Raw genomic sequence first — 25,491 nt, 5'->3', positions numbered from 1 at the left:
TCTTCTTTACATCCTTCTCATTTAAACTAAAAGTCTTTACTACTTCTACTTTGCCTCTTTCTAATTTATATTTCAGAATAGTAATCATCTAATACAAATCTAAATTTGAAAAATTTTAATTACTAATCACGCTGTAATAGTATTAACATCTAAACTTCATAGTACAATTTTCAAGATTTCTTGTGATCTTGCTACCTCTGTTTCTCCTTTCATTCTGTGTTCCCAATCTACCAAACTGATTGTATTTTTCCAGAACATCTTGGACTCTTTCATATATTGCCTTGGCTTACAGTAGTTTTTCAGTTTGCCTATATTGCATATCTGAAGAATATTTCCTCATCTTTCAGATCTCAGGTTAACATATATAAACTCTTTTCCGTATTCTGCTTTTGACCCATTCTTATTTGTGAAGGATTTCATAAAGTGGACTGCTTGTTGACATGCTTCCGTTTACTAGAAGTGAATCTTCCCCATCTTTGAATTCTCAAATGCTTTCATACTCTCGGAAACTTAGTAGACATCCATTAAATATCTTAAATGAATGAGGTGATTTTTTTTAATGTATCTTATTTTATTTATTTATTTATTTATTTATTTATTTATTTATTTACAGGCAGAGTGGACAGTGAGAGAGAGAGAGAGAGAGAGACTGAGAGAAAGGTTTTCCTTTTTGCCGTTGGTTCACCCTCCAATGATCGCTGCGGCCGGCATGCTGCGGCTGGCGCACTGCGCTGATCTGAAGGCAGGAGCCAGGTGCTTATCCTGGTCTCCCACGGGGTGCAGGGCCCAAGGACTTGGGCCATCCTCCACTGCCCTTCCGGGGCCACAGCAGAGAGTTGGCCTGGAAGAGGGGCAACCGGGACAGAATCCGGAGCCCCATCCGGGACTAGAACCTGGTGTGCCGGCGCCTATTGAGCTGCGGCGCCGGCCTTTTTAATGTATCTTAAAATATCAACTCATTTTGGGTAAAAGTAAAAACTAATGTCTTATTCTCCAGTAAAATCCTTTTAATTATGGTATACTAGTTAATTGTTGGTACTGTCGTGGTTTACAGAATATTTAAGAAATACTTGCATTGATCCCTAAAAGATAATTTTCCATGAAAGCAGAGTAAGATTTTATGTAATCTATTTCAAGACTAGAAACATCCAGCAATCAAATTGTACCTTCAATTTAATGCATTCATTCACATTGACAGAAGCAAGCCTTCTAAATGCCTGCTTTTTTCCTCCTATCTTCCCTTTTTGTATTCTACATTTACTTCCAAGCTTCTCAAACCCAAATTCTTCCTACAAGTCCTCTACCCTGGTTTTCAGTCCCTTTCTTTTTGTCTTTTATTTTTTATTTTTTATTTTGGCTTTTGTCAGTCAAGACAGACTAGTCCTCTTAATTAGGTAAGGGTAATAAGAAACTGAGTGGATGAAAGTAGAGACCATTTTTTCAAGTGTGTATATGTCCAAATATTATGACATTTTATGAGAAAAATATTAGGAAGATTAAGTTAAAATTAACATAAAGGGCCTATGTTACTAAAGACTAATGCAAACAAAACTTACCCTGATTTAGAAATTAATGCAAGAAAACTCAGGTAACAGTTCATTATTGTATTGTATTGAAGTACCCTAACAATAGAGTAATTTGTGATCCATTTTAATCTAACAATATGATCTCATAATTCTAAATTGTAAATATAAAGGAATGTACTAATAAATTGATACTTACAAATAGTTAAATATTCTATAGTGTACTTACAGATACTATATGGATAGCTTGAATAATATAGCCAGTGAAGGGTCACTGATGTGCAACATAGTTTCCTTATATATTTATTGTATTTATGGATTATTCTACTGAATTTTTAACTTATATTGCAGGTTTTCCTATTAGATACATTCACAATATGTAGCATAGGTAACTTAAATTGCTAAATACTTAAAACTCAAAAATTTATTCATTTATAAATATATAGCAAACATAACTACAGGCCAACTCAAATTATTTCTACATAGCTAAACAGAAGAAGACACCCTTGATACTGAATAATCTTTAATAATGTTTTCATCCACAGTTGTCCAAGATAACTGAAATTACAGAAAAAGAAAGTTGGAGAAAGTAATTTGATCATCAATCAGAATTTTATATATAACATACAGCTCCATTTGTAATAGAAAAAATGACAAATATTAAATAATATAATAAGTGTCTGTTCCTTCAATAGTATTAATTAAATGTTTTCTATTGGCTAAGCAATACTCAGCACTAGAAATGCAACTATGAACAAATTAGGCAAATTCTTCTTTTGGAATGTAATATTCTTTTTTTTTATTTATTTATTTTTTTATTTTTAGACAGGCAGAGTGGATAGTGAGAGAGACAGAGAGAAAGGTCTTCCTTTTTGCCGTTGGTTCACCCTCCAATGGCCGCTGTAGCCAGCGCATCGCGCTGATCCGCAGCCAGGAGCCAGGTGCTTCTCCTGGTCTCCCATGCGGGTGCAGGGCCCAAGGACTTGGACCATCCTCCACTGCCTTCCCGGGCCATAGCAGAGAGCTGGCCTGGAAGAGGGGCAACCGGGATAGAATCCGGCGCCCCGACCGGGACTAGAACCTGGTGTGCCGGCGCCGCAAGGTGGAGAATTAGCCTGTTAAGCCACGGCGCCAGCCGGAATGTAATATTCTTAATAAGAGCAGAGAACAGAGAAGTGATAAAATGAGTAAACAAATTAGTAAATACTTCAGGAAGAAATTTATTCTACAAAGGCTATAAGTTTAGGTAATAAGATAGAGAGTATTGTTTTGGGGAGAGTTATGAATTTCGATAGCATGGTCAGAAAACATTTCTCTAAAGAGTTGCTTTTGAATTCAGACATGCGTAGGATTTTGAATAACCCTGGGCAAATCAGTAGTAGAACCTTAGAGAACAAATAAACAGCCATTATAAGGTCATAACACAGAAATTTCGCAATATTAAAAATCAAGATTTTCAGAGTAAAAAAGGAAGAGGGTGTTGTCAAGTTAGTTTGACAAGATAGTAGAGGTTTGATCATGATAGGGTATTGTGGGTCATGTTAGCAGTAAGGATTTTACAGAAAGTGTATAGTTAATGAAAGTGTGGTATAATAAATATTCAATATAAGTTATTTAAAAACTTGCAAAACACTGAAAGATTCCTTAAATGTTGAAAGACCAATGCATAAGAAAATGACATATATGTATAATCTAAGAGATATTAATGTGATGGATCAACTAGGCCACTAACTAATGGAGGCAGGTTTACAAATAAAATAGAAAAAATAAGACTATTCATTTCATCTGTTAACATATGAAAATATAAAATAATGCCCCATCTGAAAGCCAATAAAAGAAAAGAATCCATAATACCATTGCACTGGAAGCTTTGGGCAGCTTAATAATGTAATAATAAGCACTTGGTTTATTAAACCTAAATTGTTTTATTCTTATATAAGTGAAAAACCACATACCAATATTTCAAAACTAAGATTATTTTCCCTTAAGAAATATGTGTAACTGTGGAAAGATATAATAAAGCTCTGATTGTCATGCATGTATAAAAGGAAAACATTTATTTTTACTTATTTTTAAAATTGATGTTTCCTTTCATTTCAAATGGTTTTCTTCAGATGATTGAATACTCTTGAATGTAAACCAAGACTTGTAATGTGTTCATATCTTTCTTATTGCTGAACTAATTTCACATATGTATGCTTTGTGTAATGTGATTAGTAATGCGTAGTGAGTTGTCTAAAGAGGAGCACTAAAGTGTTTTATTTATATATTTTGTTTTAGTTGGATCACCGTTACAATGAATTCAAACTTCATGCAGTTATGTCTGAACATAAAAAAACAATCACAGCAATCTCCTGGTGTCCTCATAACCCTGATCTGTTTGCAAGTGGCAGTACCGATAACTTAGTGATCATTTGGAATGTTGAGGAACAAAAAGTCATTGCTAAACTCAACAATACAAAAGGTATACTTATAACTGGGATCTATTTTACTGAATAAAATACTTTCAATATTTCTACTGGTATTATTAGTTCAGGTTTTAAAGTAATGTTTTCAGACTTTCTAATGGTAACCTATGTAAGAAAGACATTTCATTGCATATCCTATAAGTGCACCAAACTGAAACAAGATTTTGTGAATTAATTGTCATTAGACTATATTATCAACCAAGAACAAAGTCAATACCAAATAATCTCATTGATGTTTAAATACAGTATGACAATTTCCAAAATAAATAAAAATAATGAGAAGAAATGATTTTAATAAGATTTGCCTATCCATTACTCTAATCCAATTTTTAATACATGGATAATTTTGTGCATATATTTGGAGCAGAGATTAACTGGTCTTCATTTAAATTTGGTCAATTCCTATGTCAAGTGTTTGAATTTGAATAATATCATTAAATTCTTCTATGTAGTATGTGGAAATCTTTACTCAATCTTTTTTAATTTTTATTTTTAAGGTTTTAACAGGTTCAATATAATTCATAGAAACATTTCCTGAAGCTAGTGATATTACCTCATGATGATAAGGTTGAATAATCATTATTCTGCATTAAATTTGCAATAATTTACTCCTTTTTTTGAGCACATACTATTGCTCAATTGATTATGGTTTTAGGCTATGGCTGAATGTTTTCTCCATATTAAGCTTCATCTCTAAAAATGAAGATTGTAAGTTTAAGATAGTAAACTGAAACATGAGAATCTTGCTGGCTATTTTGTTCAAGATTCTTTCATAAGATTCTTCTAAGTGTATAGCAACAATGTTCATAATTCATAGACGGTTATCCTGAATTTTTACATGATAATACCTTTTGGAACCTTTAGATATATTCAGCATATTTAGCATATTGTGTTTCCCTCGTCTTTCCAAGCTTAAAGAATGCTAAAAAATCAATAAATGCATCTATTTAAATATATACAGTACAAAAATGTATATCAGTGAAATTGACATATTGAGGTTTGATTATTGTTTGCAGCCTTGTCTGTATTCCTGAGGAATTCTACTTACTACCTTACTATCCTTTTTAGTGGAGGATTAAGCTTGTAATTATAAATTAAATTGAAAGAATGTCATCAGAAAAATAAGAAAGAAAGGAGGAGAATGGTAGGAAAGTATCATTATGTTCTTAAAATTGCATATATGAAATACGTACAATATATTACCTTTATATTAATTATTAATTAATTTTAAAATGTAGACAAAACTCCAGCCAAAAATATTTGCTAAATGAGTTAATTTTTAACTAGAAAAATGTAAATCTCAATTCCATGTTCATATAACCCATTTTTAATTTTCACCTGCAGCAGTTTATTAGACAATGAATAAAGTTTTCTCCAATCTCTGAGCAAAATATTTTTAAAAGTCAATTCTTCAGTGCACTTCTGTGGACATAATGAGCAGCTTTCCTTTTTTTTTTTTTTTTAGTACATCAAGGAGAAAAAGACAAGTTGTCTTTGGTACAAAACTTTCAGTGATTGGTAGACTCAAAATTATTCATATTTCATCATGTTTTCTGGGCATATGTCTTTCTCCACTTATCATATATCCTCTACAATTATATATCCTGACCAGGAATGTTATTCCCCTAATATTTTAAATTCAGTTTTGTATGAGATTAATTTTAAATAACTCAACACATCTTCATTAAAATTCTTCCCACATTTTGTGGCATAAACTAAAAATGTTTCATAAAATTGTTCTCTTAAAATTGCAACAAAAATCTCTATGGGACTGTACCTGCATAATAAGTATATCTTCTAAATGTTATGCAAAAGTAGAGATTAGACAACCTATTATTATATTATTTCCTAGTGTAGCCATGAACTTATCATCAAACATCATATAGATCACATCCATTTTTGGTGGAGAAATTATTTTCCTTCATCAGCTGTGAGCACTGTGTTTTCATTGACCACTGTAATCATAAATAAGACTTTTGGTTAACAGTCATCGAACTATTAGATAATTCTGGTAAAAATTTTTGTAAACTTTACGTCATTTCTTTCTTTGAAACCTTTAAAAGACTTGCCAACAACTTCATACTTCTTAATTTGAAGATTGAAAGTTTTGGGTTTTTGAAATAAAAGGCATTTTTGTAATTTTAAATTAAATTTAAATTAATTTTGAAGTGTGCTGAATTTCATTTTCTGTTATACAGTCCAGCTTCAGTGAAGTAGAAATTGCTTTAAGTGAACTTCTCCCCCAACTTCCACAGTAATTGGGCTTGAAGCTATTTCTGTTCTGTATTTCATTGCTTTTTCCAAATAAGCAAACAATACTCTTAAAGGAAAATGATTTTTAACTAGTTCAAATGTAAATGTAATTGTCACCACCTTGGATAATGTCACATTTTCTGTAACAATGTATAATAATACTGCTTACCTTTTTCAGAATATTGTTGAAATTATTAAATGACTTGATATTTGCAGAACACTTAGAAATGCTTGTATGCTCGTATATAATAAGCCACTACAGAATTATTTTCTGTTATAATAATATGGCATTGTTTTTAGCTTACTCATTTACTTGTTGCCTGCTCAAATATGCATTCAGAGAAGCCAACACTGTATTTTCCTTAGTCAACTCTGCTGTGGTGATTTGATTCATACAAATTAGCATCCCTTATTGGGGAAATACATATTTTAATGTAACTTAAATCTGTATTAATTTTATATTTGCCTTATTGACTCACTCAACAAATGTATATGGAATGCGTCAGGTCCTAAATAGCACTAGGCTGCTGGTTTCTGTCTCTTTGAGTACATAGAGTGTTGATGCAAATTGTACTTACTGTCAACCAGCAATTTTCAATTCTGTGTCTTTGTTCATACTATTTCCTCATTTTATATATTTAGAGACTACTCATCCTTCAAGATAGAATTCAAATCTAGTTTGTTTAAAGCTCTGTAATCTATGTCCGTGAATCATTTTGGGAAACTTGTTAAAAGTCAATTCCTGGGCCATAATTCACATGATCTGATATGCTATATTCAATTTGTTGATTCTGATGCAGCTGACTAGTGTATCGCTATGGGGAGATTCATAATCACTCTGGAGTGATTTCCCTATAACTTATTTTATGTGTGATTTATTTGATCACACTACACTAGGAATTATTAACTTTTATAATATATTTTATGATTTCAAATGTACTTTTACATATATTTCTTTTTCTTAATATTCATGTGTAATAGGTGACCAGCTGTTTTTATTATTAATCTCCACTTTATAGATTCAGAAAGAGATTTAAAGAGATAAAGTGACTAGTTTATTTCCTCTAAGACAAAGATTTGAAATGAACTCCTAAAGCATTGTAACAAGTCTATTGTTACTAATTTTTTATAATAGCATTTATCTATTCACAGTTTAACCTCATCTCCCTAAATTGGTATTTATTTATTTATTTTTAATTTTTGAAATTTATATAAAAGGAACACATTTCATATATACAGTTTTAAGAACACAATGATATTTCCCACCTACAGTCCCCCTCTCCCTTGTTTCCACCCTCTCTCCTCCTTCTTTTCTTAGTATTTTAATTTTTGCAATACCCCATTGGTACTTAAATCCTTTGAAGCAAGAATTGTATGCCATATTGTCTTGTATATATAGAATGCCTAAAGAGGGTCTTATACAAATATAAGCATTTGTTGCTTTGATATGTAATTTACTAAGATAAATAACTTTATAAATTTCTTTCAATATATGAATCATATATTCATATTAGTAATATTTGAACCTAACTCTACTTTTCTTTTTATTATGGAAGTTTTTTAAATATGTACCCTGCAATCTGTTGGGTTATTTTATAAATCCAGTTCTCAAGTAAGCTAGTAATATATTTCTTAAATAATGCACAAGTTTTTTATTTTATGTATTTGTTTTATAAATGTACCATATGAACACTATTGAATGGTAGAGAATTATACTTCATCTCCCTATTATATACCTATGTTTAATTTACTCCAGGAATACCTGCCTGTCTTAGCTGGTGCTGGAGTGCAGATGATACTGTGGCATTTATTTCCCACAGAGGTCCACTGTTCCTTTGGACCATATCAGGACCAGATAGTGGAGTCACTGTACATAAGGAAGCCCATAGCTTCTTGTCTGATATCTGTATATTCAGGTGGCATACCCAGAAAAAAGGAAAAGTTGTGTTTGGTCATACTGATGGAAGTCTATCAATTTTTCAGCCAGGTAAGAATTGAATTACTGAAGTCTCTTAAATGATATTTTATTATCATGCGTAATTTCTTACTTGCAAAGCATAAACACAAAAGGAATAAAATTTTATATAATATTTGTGAAAATATTATACTGTATTGTACTGATTTCAAAAACTGCATTGAAGGAACCTTTATTATAGGCACTGTAATATATTCAGTTCAATTGTGCAGATTTTTCTTTGAAGCAAATCAATTAGTTATCTCAAATTTTTGTTTTGTCAATTATTTTTTATTTATTATTTGTGAGAAAGCATATTTTTAATTTACATTTTAGTCAAAGGATTATTGGCCTCACTAAATACAAAGTTCAATAAATATAAGCCGGCGCCGCGGCTCACTAGGCTAATCCTCCGTCTTGTGGCGCCGGCACACCGGGTTCTAGTCCCGGTCGGGGCGCCAGATTCCGTCCCGGTTGCCCCTCTTCCAGGCCAGCTCTCTGCTGTGGCCAGGGAGTGCAGTGGAGGATGGCCCAAGTGCTTGGGCCCTGCACCCCATGGGAGACCAGGAGAAGCACCTGGCTCCTGCCATCGAATCAGCGTGGTGCGCCAGCCGCAGCGCGCCAACCGCGGCGGCCATTGGAGGGTGAACCAACGGCAAAGGAAGACCTTTCTCTCTGTCTCTCTCACTGTCCACTCTGCCTGTCAAAAAAAAATAATAATAATAAGTATAAAGATCACAGTCCAGCAGGAAAATAGGCAAGGGCTGGAAACAACAGTCGGGTGAATAGACGTCCAACTTTATTTCTGCACACTTATTCAGAAAGTAACCTGGGGGCTGGCATTGTGCTGTAGTAGTTTTCTTTTTTTTTATTAGTACTCATGTATAAATTGTGATTATAAAAATGGTAAAATGAATGAGAAAGAAATAACCATAAATGTGGATGTGCTGTTTGTAATGCACGCCCCTGATCTAAGTACTTCAGTACACTAACTTATTTAATCATTTTTATGTTCATTTCTTATAGTTTTTAGGTTGTTTTTCTACTAGATTGTAGGTATTTTTATTATTTTTAAAAATTTCTTATATATCTTTTTTTAAAAAGGGATTTATTTATTTATTTATTTGAAAGTCAGAGCTACAGAGAGAGAGAGAGAGAAAAGAGAAAGTGAGAATATCTTCCATCTGCTGGCTCACTCCCCAGTGACCACAATGGCTGGGAGTGGACCAGGAGTTAGGATCTTCTGGGTCTCCCATGTAGGTGCAGAAGCCCAGGTACTTGGGCCATCTTCTGCTGCTTTCCTGGGCATGTGAGCAGGGAGCTGGATCAGAAGTGGAGCAGCCGGATCTCGAACCCATGCCCATGTAGGATGCCGGTGTCACAAGCAGCAGCTTTACCTGCTATGCCGCAACACCAATTCCCATATATTTCATATATACAATTTTAAACCTCTGCCTCCCTCCCTCATTCCTTTTTTTTTTTTTGTACTTCTTAATTTTTGTAATAACATATACTTTGAATTTACTTTATCATTACAGGTTTAACCCTGTGAGGTAAGTATTGTCATATCATCCATTATATAAAACAAAAAAAAAACAAAAAAACAAAAAAAAACTGAGGGACACAGAGGCCCAGTAGCTTAGCCGAGAGCACAAAGCCACTAGGTATGAAACTAGGATTTGGGTCTAGACAGCCAGCTCCAAAGTCTATGCTTTAATCACTATATGATGTTTTTCATTTCAGTACAAGTTTCCCCTATTCCTGTGCTGCTGAAGCTCAATTTGTGATTGTTGACATAATCAGCTATATTATCTGTGTGCTTTTTTCTTGCAGTTTTTCTAACAAATAGGAAAGCCATTCATGAACCTTAAGATTGCAAAAGCAGGCCGGGACCGTGGCTCAATAGGCTAATCCCCTGCCTGCGGCGCCGGTACCCCGGGTTCTAGTACTGGTCAGGGCGCCGGATTCTGTCCTGGTTGCCCTTCTTCCAGGCCAGCTCTCTGCTGTGGCCAGGGAGTGCAGTGGAGGATGGCCCAGGTCCTTGGGCCCTGCACCCGCCTGGGAGACCAGGGGAAGCACCTGGTTCCTGGCTTCGGATCAGCGCAGTGCGATGGCTGCGGCCATTGGAGGGTGAACCAAGGGCAAAAGGAAGACCTTTCTCTCTCTCCCTCTCTCTCTCTCTCTCTCTCACTGACCACTCTGCCTGTCAAAAAAAAAAAAAGATTGCAAAAGCAAATCATTTGCATCTGACCTTCCTCACTTTGACAAATTCTCTTGCATCCACATGTCATTTATGTCTTCTGTATCAAAAGAACAGATTTGCATTCTCAGCGTTCTCAGAGCTTAGCAATTCACAAGGAGAAATTTAGTATGATTGTAATTGAGGAATTTTTTGAGATAATTTTATTTATATTTTAAAGGGAATAAAAATCAGAAGCATGTTCTGAGACCTGAATCTCTTGAAGGAACAGATGAAGAGGATCCAGTTACAGCCCTGGAATGGGACCCACTGTCCATCGATTATCTCCTGGTGGCTAATTTGCATTATGGAATTCGCCTAGTAGATTCTGAATCACTTTATTGCATAACAACATTTAATTTCCCCAGTGCAGCAGCTTCTGTTCAATGCTTAGCATGGGTTCCCAGTGCTCCTGGGATGTTTGTAACTGGAGGTAAGCTTACTGCCATCATCCAAGTTTGAACTGTATATTCTTTAATAGAATCAAATAAATTGTAGTAATTTGTACAAAGTTTACTAATATATCTCAGATATTATCATCTTTCTTGATAAATACCCAGTTTATATTTATATATGCTATATGTCATTTACATAATGAGAAATAAAAATTAAGTTAGATTCTTGTGTTTCTAGAAATTTCTGGAAATACACTGCAATATTAAGAGTGTTGTGATGCTTACGTTTCAGGAATTGCTGGTTGTCAGTGAAGGTACGGACCAGAAAAAAAGTTTGCCTGAATGGGAGCACTGTTAGCCTCAGCAGTGATTTGATAGCCTGTGATACCGAGGCAGACCTGAACTTTCCTAGACAGTGGGAATTCTGACTTTGCGTTAAAAGCATGCCAAGATTTCCTAATGGTTAATGGTTTCCTAACATGAGAACAATGGCAAAGCTCAGTAATGATGAGATATGGCAAGATGAGACAATTTAGGAATAGTAGCTAGAAGTTAAATGACTTTCTACTCTTACTGTTAAGTTCAGAGAGGCTTCTAAAGAGATAGTACACTGTCAGCCACTGTATAAATAATCCCCATATTTGGTTAATATGAAAAATACATAAAAATAATGCATAAAAATTCTTTATCTATCAACATTTTTAGAGAAATGTTTTTACTTCTTAAATTCTTAACATTGCACATGGGTGTAGTTTTTAATTTATGTATCTTAATTGCCTTTGATTTTACATTATATAATTAATAACATGAACATTTTAATCTTTATTCTTATTATTGAGATATACTTAACATAAAATAAATTGACCATTTTTAAAGTATACAATTCAGTGGTTTCTAGTATATTCATAAAATTGTACAATCATCATCAGTACCTAATTCCAGAATATTTCCTCTTCTCCTCGTCCCTAACAAACCCTGTACCCAATAGCAGTCACTCTTCAGTACTCCTTTTCCACAACCCCTGTTGCACAAGTGCACATTTGTAAACCACTAATCTGCTTTGTATTTCTGTGGACTTTCCCATTTTAGACAGTCCATATAAGTCAAATCATTCAATATGTCTACTTTTTTGGCTTCTTTTACAGGAAAAAAAGTTTTTAAGGCTCTTATATTTTGCAGCATGTATCAATACTTCATTCCTTTATATTTAATACATATCTGTTAAAAGCATTTGCCAAGTTTTATTTATCAATTCACCAGTTGATATACCTTTTTGTTTCCATATCAATGCTACTATGAATAATACTGCAATGGGCATGTATGTACAAGACTTTTAAAACTTTTAATTGACACATAAGAATTGTTCATCTGTATGGGCTACAGTATGGAAATTCAGTATACACACACACACATATATATATATACACACAATGTTTAATGATCAAATTGGGGTAATTACAATTTCTGTCTTCTTAAACATGCATCATTTCTTTGTATTGGGAGCCTTCAGACCCCCCTATAAAGTACATAGTAAATTGGAGATAAACTATAATCTCTCTACTATGAATTTGTCTTTCTGTAACTGGCTCATTTCACCTGACATAATATCTTCCAACTTACTCCATGCTGCCACAAACAAATGACAGGATTTCATTTTTTTTTTATGGCTAGTCATATCTCAATGTGTATCTACGCATATCACATTTTATATAATCCCTTCTTCTGTTTTTTGGACACCTCAGTTGATTCCACATTTCGTTTTTTGTGAATAGGATATCATAGTGTTTGAGTATGTGTATCTCTGATATATACTCATGTATTAGTCCATTTTCCATCATTATAACTAAATATCTAAGGGTGGATGATGAATAAAGAGGTCTGTTTAACTCACACTTTTGGGGATATAAGGTATAGCACTGGTATCCACTCAGCTGTGGCAAATCCCTTATGGCAGATAGCCTCGTGGTGGGAGTACATGTAACAGGCAGAGAGCACATAGCAAGCTAAGCAAGAGAACAAGGAAGGTTTAATCTTGCTTTTTCAGAGCAACCTTCTTGTGAGAACCAACTGTGGTCCTGTGAGAACTGTGTTAATCCTCTTGAATTTCATGTGCAGTACACTGCAGCACTACCCCACAAATACTCTAATGGAATAGTAGCTGTTTATTCTGTGTTGTGGCCCTTGTTTGTAAGAGGAATGTGTGTCCAACACCTCTAGTCAGCTATCTTAGTAGTACTCAAAGTTATGTAGAAGCTTTTCTATGGATATATGGTTATCATTCTGTTGACTAGATACCTAGGAGTGGAACCACTGGGTCATATAATTCCATGTTTCATCATTTGAGGAACTTCCAGACTGTAGGCTAAGTGGCTGTTAATGTGACATTTTTGGAAGGAAGATAATTTCTTAATTGGTCTTTGGGGGTGTTTGACAATCCTTACTTTATTGAAAGTGGACAGTGAAGCAGTTTTCAAACATTCAAAACAGAAACGATTATTTAATGTCACAATTAGAGAGATTTCCTAGAACACATGTATGTCAGTGAAGTGCTTTTTTGTGGTAGTCACATTGTTAAGATCTTTATGGGAGGAAGCTGTAAGGGCAGGCAGTTGCTAGCCCTATAAATGGGATTGGAACAGAAAACAGTGAAACTTGCCAAAACTTTAAATATTCAGTTGCATTTCAGCAGTTTCTTTGATTGTGCTACTTTATAGTATTATTACTTGAAATATGTCAATAATAAATGTTAAAAATCTTGAAAGTTGAAGCTCCGATTATTTTTATATCTAGGTATTGTAATTTCAGGCAAAATTTTTAGCATGTACTTTTTTCTGATTTGAATAGATTCTCAAGTGGGAGTTCTACGCATTTGGAATGTTTCAAGAACAACACCTATTGATAATTTTAAATTAAAGAAAACAGGATTCCACTGCTTACATGTGCTTAATTCTCCTCCAAGAAAAAAGTGTATGTAAAATTATCAAAAATTTTAATATGTTAGACTATCCTATTTTCTATAATTATTGATAGTGATATAAACATATCAAATAGTATCAAATGCTACTTAAAAGCAATTTTAAAAAATAATATTTGACAATAAGTTTTCTAAAGGAAACTTTAGAAAGCATAAAATGTATAATATTACTAAATTGAAAATATTTAAAGCCATTTTATATTTATAAATGCTACTAAGAATATTCAGATAATCTCAATTTTGGATATGAAGATTAAATGGAAATATTGGTGAAAATAAGTTGGAAATGCCCGTATTGATGAGATTAAATAAGACTGGTCTAAACCAAGGGACTTTATATCTTAAATATGGTTTGTATATTATCTTATAACTATAACTAAGCTAAAATAATCAAAATATTTGTTATAAGATCTAAACTGTTGTTTCATGTATTCACCTGTTATCACTGGGTTAGTAATTAGCATAACAGATATCCTATATCATCATTTATTTTTGTGTATTTTTATGATTATCACTCATTTCTTCTATAATTAAGAAAAAATACCTGTAAGCTATAGAAAAAGGTGGAAAATTAATGGGAGATTTAGCATTAGAATTTCTTAAATGTAAAAAAAAAATAAATTGACTATATGGTTAGTATTGTTTCTATTTTGCTTGAATTATAAAAAATATATAGTAGAGTATTTAGTGATTAAATATTAGAGGTAATTGGTTCTTCCTTACTGATTGCTGTCTAACTTTTAAATATATTAAGTAAAGAGCAAGTGTTATTAAAATAAAGTTATTTTCATAACAAATTTAGTGGTTAATGGCAACTTGTAGAAACTCTCTGTGTCTTAACCTCCAGCCTTTCCAACCTAAGTTTTTCTGTGGAGTCTAATACATCTACAGCTTGGAAACTCCAGATGTGGATTTATTAGCACTGGAGAAGTAGTACACTGGGGACCAGCATGTTGTTTGTGCATCTGCATTCTTCTTTTCATTTTTGTGGGCTTCTTTATTTGGTGGCCAGTAACTTCCATATCCTAAAATGACTGACATATCATAGATACTTTTCTTTTATGTAATATTTTTCTCATTAAAAGGTAACCCAAGTTCATTAGACATAAATCAGAAAATATTAAGAAGCGCATAACAATCATCGTTTATTTTTTAAGATTTATGTATTTATTTGAAAGAGTTACACAGAGAGAGAAGGAGAGGCAGGGAGAGAGAAAGGTCTTCCATCTGCTGGTTCACTCCCCAATTGACTGCAACAGCTGAAGCTGCACCGATCCAAAGCTAGGAACCAGGAGCTTCTTCTGAGTCTCCCACACAGGTGCAGGGGCCCAAGGACTTGGGTCATCTTCTGTTGCTTTCCCAGGCTACAGCAATGAGCTGGATTGGAAGTGGAGCAGCCGGGACTTGAACTGGCTCCCACATGGGATGCCAGCACTTCAGGCGGTAGCTTTACTCACTGTGCCACAGAGCTGGCCCCAACAATCATTTTTGAATAATGATTTTCAGGTCACTTGTTGTTGAGTTCCAGGTTTTTGCCTTCAATTTTTTAGTATAATAAAAAGTATAAACAAGCTCGCTTGTAAAGTTGAGATTTTAAAAATGTATATATATATATACACAAATTCCCCCCAAAAAATGGACTACAAATAGAGGTTACAAATGTATTACAATACTACTACAAATAGGATTACAAGTGGGTTACAAATATAAAATTAGAAATAAAATTACAAAGAAAAAATTGGAAAACTCAGTCATAGACCATATGAATTTTTAACCAGACTATCAACAAAATTTCATTGAACCAAATTGACTACTATCAAATGCCGCTGGTTTTTTTCTTTTCTTTCTTTCTTTTTTTTTTTTTTTTTTTTTTTACTTTTTGACAGCAGAGTGGACAGTGAGAGTGAGAGACAGAGAGAAAGGTCTTCCTTTTGCCATTGGTTCACCCTCCAATGGCCACCGCGGCTGGCATGCTGCAGCCAGCGCATCTCGCTGATCCGAAGCCAGGAGCCAGGTGCTTCTCCTGGTCTCCCATGGGGTGCAGGACCCAACCACTTGGGCCATCCTCCACTGCACTCCCTGGCCACAGCAGAGAGCTGGCCTGGAAGAGGGGCAACCGGGACAGAATCCAGCGCCCCGACCGGGACTAGAACCCGGTGTGCCGGCGCCACAAGACGGAGGATTAGTCTGTTGAGCCACGGCGCCGGCCCTTTTTTTTTTTTTTTTTTTTTTTTTTAAGATTTACTTATTTATTTGAAGGGCAAAGTGGATGAAATTTGTGTAACAAATAAAATTTTAAAAATTTTTTCAATGATTTGGATATTAGTGGGAAAGTGTTACCTGCTTTGAAAGAAAAGAATTCACATTTATATATGTTAATGAGGAGGGTAAAGGCTACAATGTCAGTATTTTGAATAAAGGTTATAATTTAAAAATAATCATGCTGTGCTTTACTTTATGGGGAAATATACAAACCAGATATTCTTAACAGATTGTGATTCTTCATACACCAATTTTTATCCGTTTTGCTCCTATACTCCATCTGCTCTTCTATATGCCTCTTCAAAATAATATCCAATTTGTGCTTATATTTCCATTTGTTTTGGTTATGCCACAATGTTCGTGTGGCAGAAAATGTAATTATTGCCTAAGGATTTACTGAAATGCATTCTGGAAGTTAAAACAAATTAAGGCCATAGTTTCATTCCAATAGGAAGCTGTTGATATGAATACTTATTTTTTTCCTTCTTTTTTTAGTTCCAGTCCAATCTCCAATCAAAAATCATTATACATCCTCAACCAGCGAAGCAGTCCCATCACCAGTTTTGACACAGAATCAAGCATTTTCTCTTCCTCCTGGTCATGCAGTTTGCTGTTTCTTGGATGGTGGAGTTGGACTTTATGATATGGGAGCCAAGAAGTGGGATTTTCTTAGGGACTTGGTATGTCTGTGGTTATTCCTTATAAAACATGTACTTATTTTGTGTAAACTAGTATGAGATATTCACTTTTATCAGTATAAGAATATTGTTAAAATTATATTGTAAGTAATGATTTTGTCAAGACTTTATCTCAGTTGTTTAAAGATTTTGGAAAAATGTATAGAAATAAATTTTAAATAGTAAACTTTAAAATTTTTATTTGAGATGCAAAGAGACAGATATATATATATATATATATATATATATATATATATATATAGAGAGAGAGAGAGAGAGAGAGAGAGAGAGAGAGAGATAGAGCTCCCATCCACTGGAAGCTATAAAACAGTTACACTAGTAGAAAAAAAATCACACAATTTGAATCCAGTAGATTTTCTGTCAAGTATATAGCTACATTTTAATATTTTACTTAAAATCTGTGTTAAATTTATAATTATAATAAATCCTAAAAAGCTGTTACTTAATTATAAATTATTTTCATTGCTTTTCTCACTTTAAAAATGTCTACCAGTAGACAGCAAGCAGCCATTGTGTTCCTTAGACTTTTTCACATGTTAACACGTCCCCGAATTTGAAATTGCTGAAAATATTACTAGAAACATCTCATTGTGATCTTCTGCTCTATATAAAGCAACTATAAAGATTTCAAATTATATAAGATAGAAAAATATTACTAATATACATTCTAAAATTTGTACTTCTGTTTAAATGTTTGCTTTAATAAGATTAACAAAAGGGCTATAACATTGTGCTCTTCATCCATAATCTTCTTGCTGATAAGAAGAAAACAGAAAAAAATGCACAATTTTTTCCTTGATCTGCAAATTTTAAGGTTTCCAAAAATAAAACTTGAAGGCATGGCAGTGAGAAAGCATTTTAAAATTCACATACAGACAGACCCTGTCTTGAATATAGTCTTAACACTGGAAGTGACCAAATGGAACAACTCAAGCTTAGTGAACATTTAGTCACTATAACAACTTGTCTTCCTTCCCTCTTGCTAAGCCTTGAAATATTTTCCCCTAACCTTTTACCTAAAAGATATTTATAGCAGTGTTGCAGTCGCCCAGGATTGTGAAATCTGACATTAACTGAAGCACAAAGATTTTAAAAGGCTTCCTGTATTAGTTGTAGAAGAGAAAGCCCTGTCCCTGTATTTTAACTTCCTCCCTAGATTCCAACATTTTATAGTTTCTGCTGCTTGGAATAGGAGTTTCTATTCCTATTCTCCAATACAAGCATAGTTCAAAAATGAAAGGAAAAATGAAACTATAATATGTTTATTTTGGTAGAAAACTTTTTGAAATCTATGCATGGTTGCAGTTGTTTCATAATACATATTTTACAAGAATTTCTCAAGCCTCCTTATATTTGGAAGAAGAAAAGTTGTAACTCTAGCCATTTAAGTAGTTTTTTGTAGATTTTCCTATAGTCATGTAGTGATTTGTAGTCACTTTAAAGATACATACACACACACACACACACATCTGTATTTACCACTTTATAGTCTTCTGGGTGTTTGGGATCCAAATGACTAAGTAATGGCAACAATTTTCCAAGTCTCAAGGAATAGATTTGCTAAAATATTTTGGAACACTGCTCAGTAATAATTGTTGCCATGCTTGATTCTTTCATTTATGCCAAAACTATGATGGAATCTTGAAGTATGTCATTAGTATTTATTTATTTATTTATTTATTTATTTATTTATTTATTTTTGACAGGCAGAGTGGACAATGAGAGAGAGAGAGACAGAAAGGTCTTCCTTTGCCATTGGTTCACCCTCCAGTGGCTGCCGCGGCTGGCATGCTGCGGCTGGCGCACCCCGCTGATCCAAAGCCAGGAGCCAGGTGCTTCTCCTGGTCTCCCATGGGGTGCAGGACCCAACCACTTGGGCCATCCTCCACTGCACTCCCGGGCCATAGCAGAGAGCTAGCCTGGAAGAGGGGCAACCAGGACAGAATCCAGCGCCCCGACCGGGACTAGAACCCGGTGTGCTGGCGCCGCTAGGCGGAGGATTAGCCTGTTGAGCCATGGCGCCGGCTGTTAGTATTTATTTTTAAAGGAATATTTGCATTAGAGAGCTTCAGTCAGTTTTTTCTTGGCCTTCTATTATACTACTAATATGGTAACTATTAAGAGTCCATTGTTTCATAAAGTACTGGCATATTATATTATGCATTAAAACATAAGAGAAAGATGCTTTGTATTGGATGAAATTGAAAAATGGCACATTTCAACATCTTTGTATTTGGTTGCTGACTAAACAGTTGTGATTGTGTAGAACCCATGTATATACAAAATATAGATTGAACATCCCTAATCCAAAAATCCCAAATCCAAGATACTACAAAATCTGACACTTTCTGAATGTTGACATGTGTCACAAATGGAAAATTCCACACTTGACTTTATGTGACAGTTTGCAGTTGATGCACGTGCACTAAAAATATGGTATAAAATTACCTTCAGGCAGTGTGTTTAAAGTATGTATAAAACATAAGTGCCTCCGCCTTGCGGCGCTGGCACACCAGGTTCTAGTCCCGGTCGGGGCACCGATCCTGTCCCGGTTGCCCCTCTTCCAGGCCAGCTCTCTGCTGTGGCCAGGGAGTGCAGTGGAGGATGGCCCAAGTCCTTGGGTCCTGCACCCCATGGGAGACCAGGAGAAGCACCTGGCTCCTGCCATCGGATCAGCGCAGTGCGCCGGCCGCAGTGCGCTACCGCGGCGGCCATTGGAGGGTGAACCAACGGCAAAAAGGAAAACCTTTCTCTCTGTCTCTTTCTCACTGTCCACTCTGCCTGTCAAAAAAAAAAAAAATTAAAAAAAAAAACATAAGTGAATTTCATGTTAGGTTTATATCATATGCCCAACATATATCATTATGTATAAGTGAGTATTCCAAAATCTGAAAAAAATCTCAATTCAAAAAAAATTGAAATCTGAAACACTTCTGGTTCTAAGCATTTCAAATAAGGGATACTCAAATGTTAATGCAAATTATAGCATCGAGAAAATTCAGTCACAGTGATAAATCCAATTTTCTGTATATTTTGTTTGTCTATATATCATTGCATTAATATTTGAGACACCACAGTATTTGTGTCAACTTGATTAGATATTATGGTTTGTTTATTATAACACAGATTTTTCTCAAGTTGTGACAATTCATAATACATTCCTAGGGACATGTGGAGACTATCTTTGACTGCAAATTCAAACCTGATGATCCAAATCTTTTAGCAACAGCTTCATTTGATGGCACCATAAAAGTCTGGGATATAAATACATTAACAGCAGTGCATACTTCTCCGGGTAATGAAGGAGTTATTTATTCCATTTCATGGGCTCCAGGTAAGAAATATTTTATTAAAATTGAGAATTAAGTTACTTATTTTAGTTTTATTTTATTTTATTTATATATTATCTCTTTCCTTTTGATGTCTTTGTTGAGATAACTGTAGAGGCAAATGAATACCAATATTCAGTTTTTGAGAGGTTCTAGAACATACTATATATGGTGATACTTTGTTTCTGAGCCCTTTTGTATAACTGGGTCACATGGAAAAGAAACATCTACTTGTAGCTATATTTATATAGCTATGCCTTTAAAGATATAGCAACTTTACATTATAAAAATTTTCCTGAAATTTTTCATGTGAATCAAATTTATGAAAATAATAAATCTATTTTCAGAGTTTGTAATAGATTACTTTTTCTGTTACATCTGTTTCATAAATATGAATGATTACATGAGGGTATTTCATAATGTTCATGGGAAAATGGAACTAAAAGATAATTTGCAAAATCCTTGAACTTTTGAAGAATCTTTGTGTACCAAGTAGAATTAAAATTGTAAACATGTAATTCTATATGAAATACCTTTTCAGTATTTAAAACTTCTATGCCATAATAGGATCTGTTCTTTGATGTCAGAAAGATGCAACTCACACCACCTGTACAATCCAGCAGAGAAGAGTTGTCCTAGAAAACCTTTGACATTAACTCTCAAAATGCTATTTCCCTATAACAAATTATTTTACACATTAAAATGGATTTTTATCTTTATAAAGTGTATATATATATATGTATAAATACTTTACTTAATGTTCCTAATAGTGATATATTTATTTAATAACCACTTATAATCAGTATGAATCTTATCCTTATATATTTTATGAAAAATTTTTTATTTGAAAGGCAGAGTTACAGTGAGAGAAGTGAGAGATCTTCACCTGCTATTTTACTCTCCAAATGCCCACAATGGCTGGTCCTATGGCAAGCTGAACTCAGGAGCCAGGAATTCCGCCCAGGGCCTTTCATATGGGTGTCAGGGACCCAGGTACTAGGATCATTACCCATCACTTCCCAAGCACATTAGCAGGAAGCTGGATCAGAAGCAGAGTGGCCTGTCCTCAAACCAGGCACTCTGATATGGGATGCAGGCATCCAAAGTAGTAAATAACCTGCTGTGCCCCAATACTCATCCCCTCTTTATTTATTTATTGTTTTAATGGAGCCATCAGGCAATATGGACTCACTTCAGTTTCTCCTGCCACTTCATTCCACACTTTTTTTTAAAGATTTATTTATTTATTTATTTGAAAGTCAGAGTTACACAGAGAGAAGAGAGGCAGAGAGAGAGAGAGAGAGAGAGAGAGAGAGAGAGGTCTTCCATCCAATGGTTCACTCCCAATTGGCTGCAATGGCCAGAGCTGCACCAATTTGAAGCCAGGAGCCAGGAGCTTCTTCCGGGTCTCCCACGCAGGTGCAGGGGTCCAAGGATTTGGGCCATCTTCTACTGCTTTCCCAGGCTATAGCAGAGAGCTGGATCAGAAGTGGAGCTGCCGGGACTTGAACTGGTGCCCATATGGGATGCCAGCACTGAAGGTGGTGGTTTCACCCACTATGCCACAGCACCCCGCCCCCCCCTTATTTTTAATTTATGCCTGCAAATGCAGGGATTCTCAACCCTGAATTTATGGGTCTCTAAGGATTGTAAATATCTTCAGAGAGTCTAGGAATCTCTTGAATTTTTATAAGTATTTTTAAGTGAATGGATGTGTAAACCTGTATCTATCAGCATATCATAATGATCCGATTTTCAGAGCAATTTGTGACACAAATGAAGGTAAGGATCACTGATTTTATATGTGCTTCATCTTCCACAACCAGAGATATTGAAAGAGTTCTTACAACTCTTAATAACAATGTTTGTTGCTTTAACTAAAATGTATCAAAGCCTGCATTCTTAATTATTCTGATATGCAAATTTATAGCACATTCTTCTGGCCAGTTTTACAAAAATTGGACCAAGCAGTACAGTAACATAAGTAACTGTAAGTGCTGCTAGTTTATATATACATATATATATATATATATATCCCAAACTTACAACTTTAAATAAAAAAATCTATAAAAATCATTGTTTCAAATCAGAATACAAAAGAATTGATTCTACTAAAAGCATTATTTCACTATGCTGAGAATTTGCAGCAAGAAAATAAAAATGTTGCAAATGGAACATCTATCATTTTTTTGCTGTGTCATAACTAATAAATCATGATTTTTAGATAAGTTTGAGTGAACTTTAAAAGATAATAAAGATTGACAAGGATGGAAGTAGAGTAGAATGTAGATGATTGCATAATTCCTCTATATTTTAGAGTAGCTACCTACCAAAGAAAGATAAAAATATGTGCAAGAAAATTTGAAAATTTAAGAACTCATAAAGGGAAACAAGATGGAAATGTTAACAATATTAAAGAACAGTGAAGATTTTTCTTTAGTGTTTATAATCACTTATCAAAAAGTAATTCCTTCATATTTTTATTCCTAGGGAGATGCTTCTTTTTTATACAGGAGAAAATCTCTCTGTGCTGGAAAATATATTTACTTAAGTCAGCTGTCTACTAACTTAGCAATAAATTCATTTTATGGGTATTTTTTCTGATACACGGAAAATATTGTTTATTTTTTGATATGGAAACTATTTTTCATGTACTTTTCTAGTAAAAGACTCAACCATTAAAATATAACTATATTGAAGAATTGTTGATAATTTTTGTGGTGATTGTGATTATCATAATTTGTTCCTTTTTTTAAAGATTATTTATTTATTTATTTGAAAGTCAGAGTTACACAGAGAGAAGAGGTCTTCTATCTGCTGGTTCACTCCCCAATTGGCTACAATGGCCGGAGCTGCGCTGATCCACAGCCAGGAGCCAGGAGCTTCTTCCTGGTCTCCTATGCAGGTGCAGGGGCCCAAGGTCTTTACCCGCTACACCACGGTGCTGGCCCCCATAATTTGTTCTTGATAGTAAAATAGCCCCTGGCCGGCGCTGTTGCTCACTAGGCTAATCCTCCGCCTGTGGCACCAGTACTCTGGGTTCTAGTCCCAGTTGGGGTGCCGATTCTGTCCCAGTTGCTCCTCTTCCAGTCCAGCTCTCTGCTGTGGCCCAGGAAGGCAGTGGAGGATGGCCCAAGTGCTTGGGCCCTGCACCCACATGGGAGACCAGGAGGAAGCATCTGGCTCCTGACTTCGGATCAGTGTAGCGCGCCAGCCATGGCAGTCATTTGCGGGGTGAACCAACGGAAGGAAGACCTTTCTCTCTGTCTCTCTCTCACTGTCTAACTCTGCCTGTCAAAAAAAAAAAAAAAAAAAAAAATAGCCCCTGTACTTAGGCATCCATGCTGAAATATCTGTTGATAAATATTATGTCAAATTTTTGCTCCAAAGAAACCCTCCAAGGACTGTGCACAAAACAAAATGGGTCATGTTTTAATCATTGTTAAGGCTATATAATTGACACATTGATTTTATTATTGTTTTTATTTGATGCATTTATGTAATTATGTATTTGATAATTCTCATTTAAAAAAACTTTTGAAACTTTGCAAATCTCAAGTCTTATATTTTCAAAGATTACTTTTTTCTTAACCCATGCACCACAATACCTGCCCCAAAAAACATTGTCAAAAAGAATTATATTTATGTCAAGCATTTCATAGAATGTCTAACAAATTGTTTTCAAAGGTGGTTTAAATTGCATTGCTGGGGCAACTTCCCGAAATGGTGCTTTTATTTGGGATGTTCAGAAGGGCAAAATTTTACAACGATTTAATGAGGTAAGATGTAATATAAGTTTGAAGCTGATTGACATTTCCTAAATGTCCCGTAACAGTAACCTGGTGGCAAGTATGTTCTTTCAGTTAAAAGAAAATGCAAGAATATATTTACATGCTAAAATGAAATTCTGAAAATTATAACTGAGCCTAAGCTACTTATAGCCCTAGTTCTGTTGTTAATTAGCTGTTGACATAGGGAGAATCATTTTGTTGCCTAGACCTTTTTCTTCAAGTACCGAATGATGAAGTTGAAGTGCATAATTTTGTTAGATTGCCTTCCGGTTCTCAAATTCTATTATTCCATGACAGGCAGGCTGTAAAACCTAGCAATTTTCTATTTGCAATGTCACACATTGTATTTATCCTTAGACTCAGAGATTAAATTTTCAACTCATATTTTGCTGAGTTCCATTAATATTTGAAAAATATGTATAATCTAATTATAAGATGTTAGGTATGAATTTAAGGAAAATATGACTAAGATCAAGGATTGTTTGTCACTATCCTGAAACTTCATTTATTTTAAACAGTTGCTGAATCATATTAAACATAATTTCTTTGAAAGTACTCTATATATTTGAAGATTTAATGCCATGTATTTAAAAAACTGTAATCCCTTTGAGGATACACTTTAGTAACCTAGATTTCTCAGTAATTTCTGAAGTAATGTAGCAAATGCAAAATGTAAGCAATTTTGCGGTCAAAAAAGAATCTTTTACAAATGATTTTTTCTTTTTAAAAAAAATTTTTATTTAATTGAAAGAGTTACAGAGAGAGAGAGAAAGAGAGAGAGATCTAACATCTGCTGATTCACTCCTCAAATGGCCACAATGGTCAGGGCTGGGCAAAGCCAAATCCGGGAGTCTGGAGTTTCATCTGGGTCTCCCATATGGATGCAGGGGCCCACACATATAAGCCATCGTCCACTGTTTTCCCAGGACATTAGCAAGGTATTGGAATGGAAGGGGAGCAGACTGGACACAAACCATTGCCCATATGGGATGCTGGAATCACAAGTGGCGACTTTACCACAATTCTGGCCATTGTTTTTCTTAATCAAATTTGCTAGAGGATTTGAAATTACAATGGCCATTTCAAAGAAATAATACTTGAATTTTTAATTATTTTTAATTATTCTAATTAAATATATCCATTTTATATTTATACTGTTTTTTCCATTTCCTTTAATTTTATTTCGTTTTTCTTTCCAAACGCTGGAATTTAATGATTTTCTTTTTTTAAAAAAAAACTTTTATTTAATGAATATAAATTTCCAAAGTACAGCTTATGGATTACAATGGCTTCCCCCCCCCCCCCCCGCAAACTTCCCTCCCACTCGCAACCCTCCCGTTTCCCGCTCCCTCTCCCCTTCCATTCACATCAAGATTCATTTTCAATTCTCTTTATATACAGAAGATCAGTTTAGTATATATTAAGTAAAGATTTCAACAGTTTGCCCCCACATAGTAACACAAAGTGAAAAATACTGTTGGAGTACTAGTCATAGCATTAAATCACAATGTACATAGCCGGCGCCGTGGCTTAACAGGCTAATCCTCCACCTTGCGGCACCGGCACACCAGGTTCTAGTCCCGGTCGGGGCGCCGGATTCTGTCC

General features: G+C 34.5%; 1 protein-coding gene across 5 annotated transcripts in view; it reads left to right on the top strand.

The window, feature by feature from the left end:
* WDR17 (WD repeat domain 17) overlaps positions 1-25,491 on the top strand; it is a 91,781-nt gene that overhangs the window by 12,757 nt on the left and 53,533 nt on the right. For all 5 annotated transcript variants that reach the window (XM_062212870.1, XM_062212867.1, XM_062212869.1 and 2 more), the window contains 7 exons: positions 3,804-3,987; positions 8,001-8,231; positions 10,619-10,870; positions 13,677-13,799; positions 16,564-16,748; positions 19,932-20,100; positions 23,783-23,874. In XM_062212870.1, the coding sequence (XP_062068854.1) occupies positions 3,804-3,987; positions 8,001-8,231; positions 10,619-10,870; positions 13,677-13,799; positions 16,564-16,748; positions 19,932-20,100; positions 23,783-23,874 (1,236 nt within the window). The remainder of the gene's footprint in view (positions 1-3,803; positions 3,988-8,000; positions 8,232-10,618; positions 10,871-13,676; positions 13,800-16,563; positions 16,749-19,931; positions 20,101-23,782; positions 23,875-25,491) is intronic.

The sequence above is a fragment of the Lepus europaeus genome, chromosome 16 (genome assembly GCF_033115175.1).
Source record: "Lepus europaeus isolate LE1 chromosome 16, mLepTim1.pri, whole genome shotgun sequence".
In the NCBI taxonomy this organism is placed as follows: Eukaryota; Metazoa; Chordata; class Mammalia; order Lagomorpha; family Leporidae; genus Lepus; species Lepus europaeus.
This window is presented reverse-complemented; position numbering and strand designations above follow the sequence as displayed.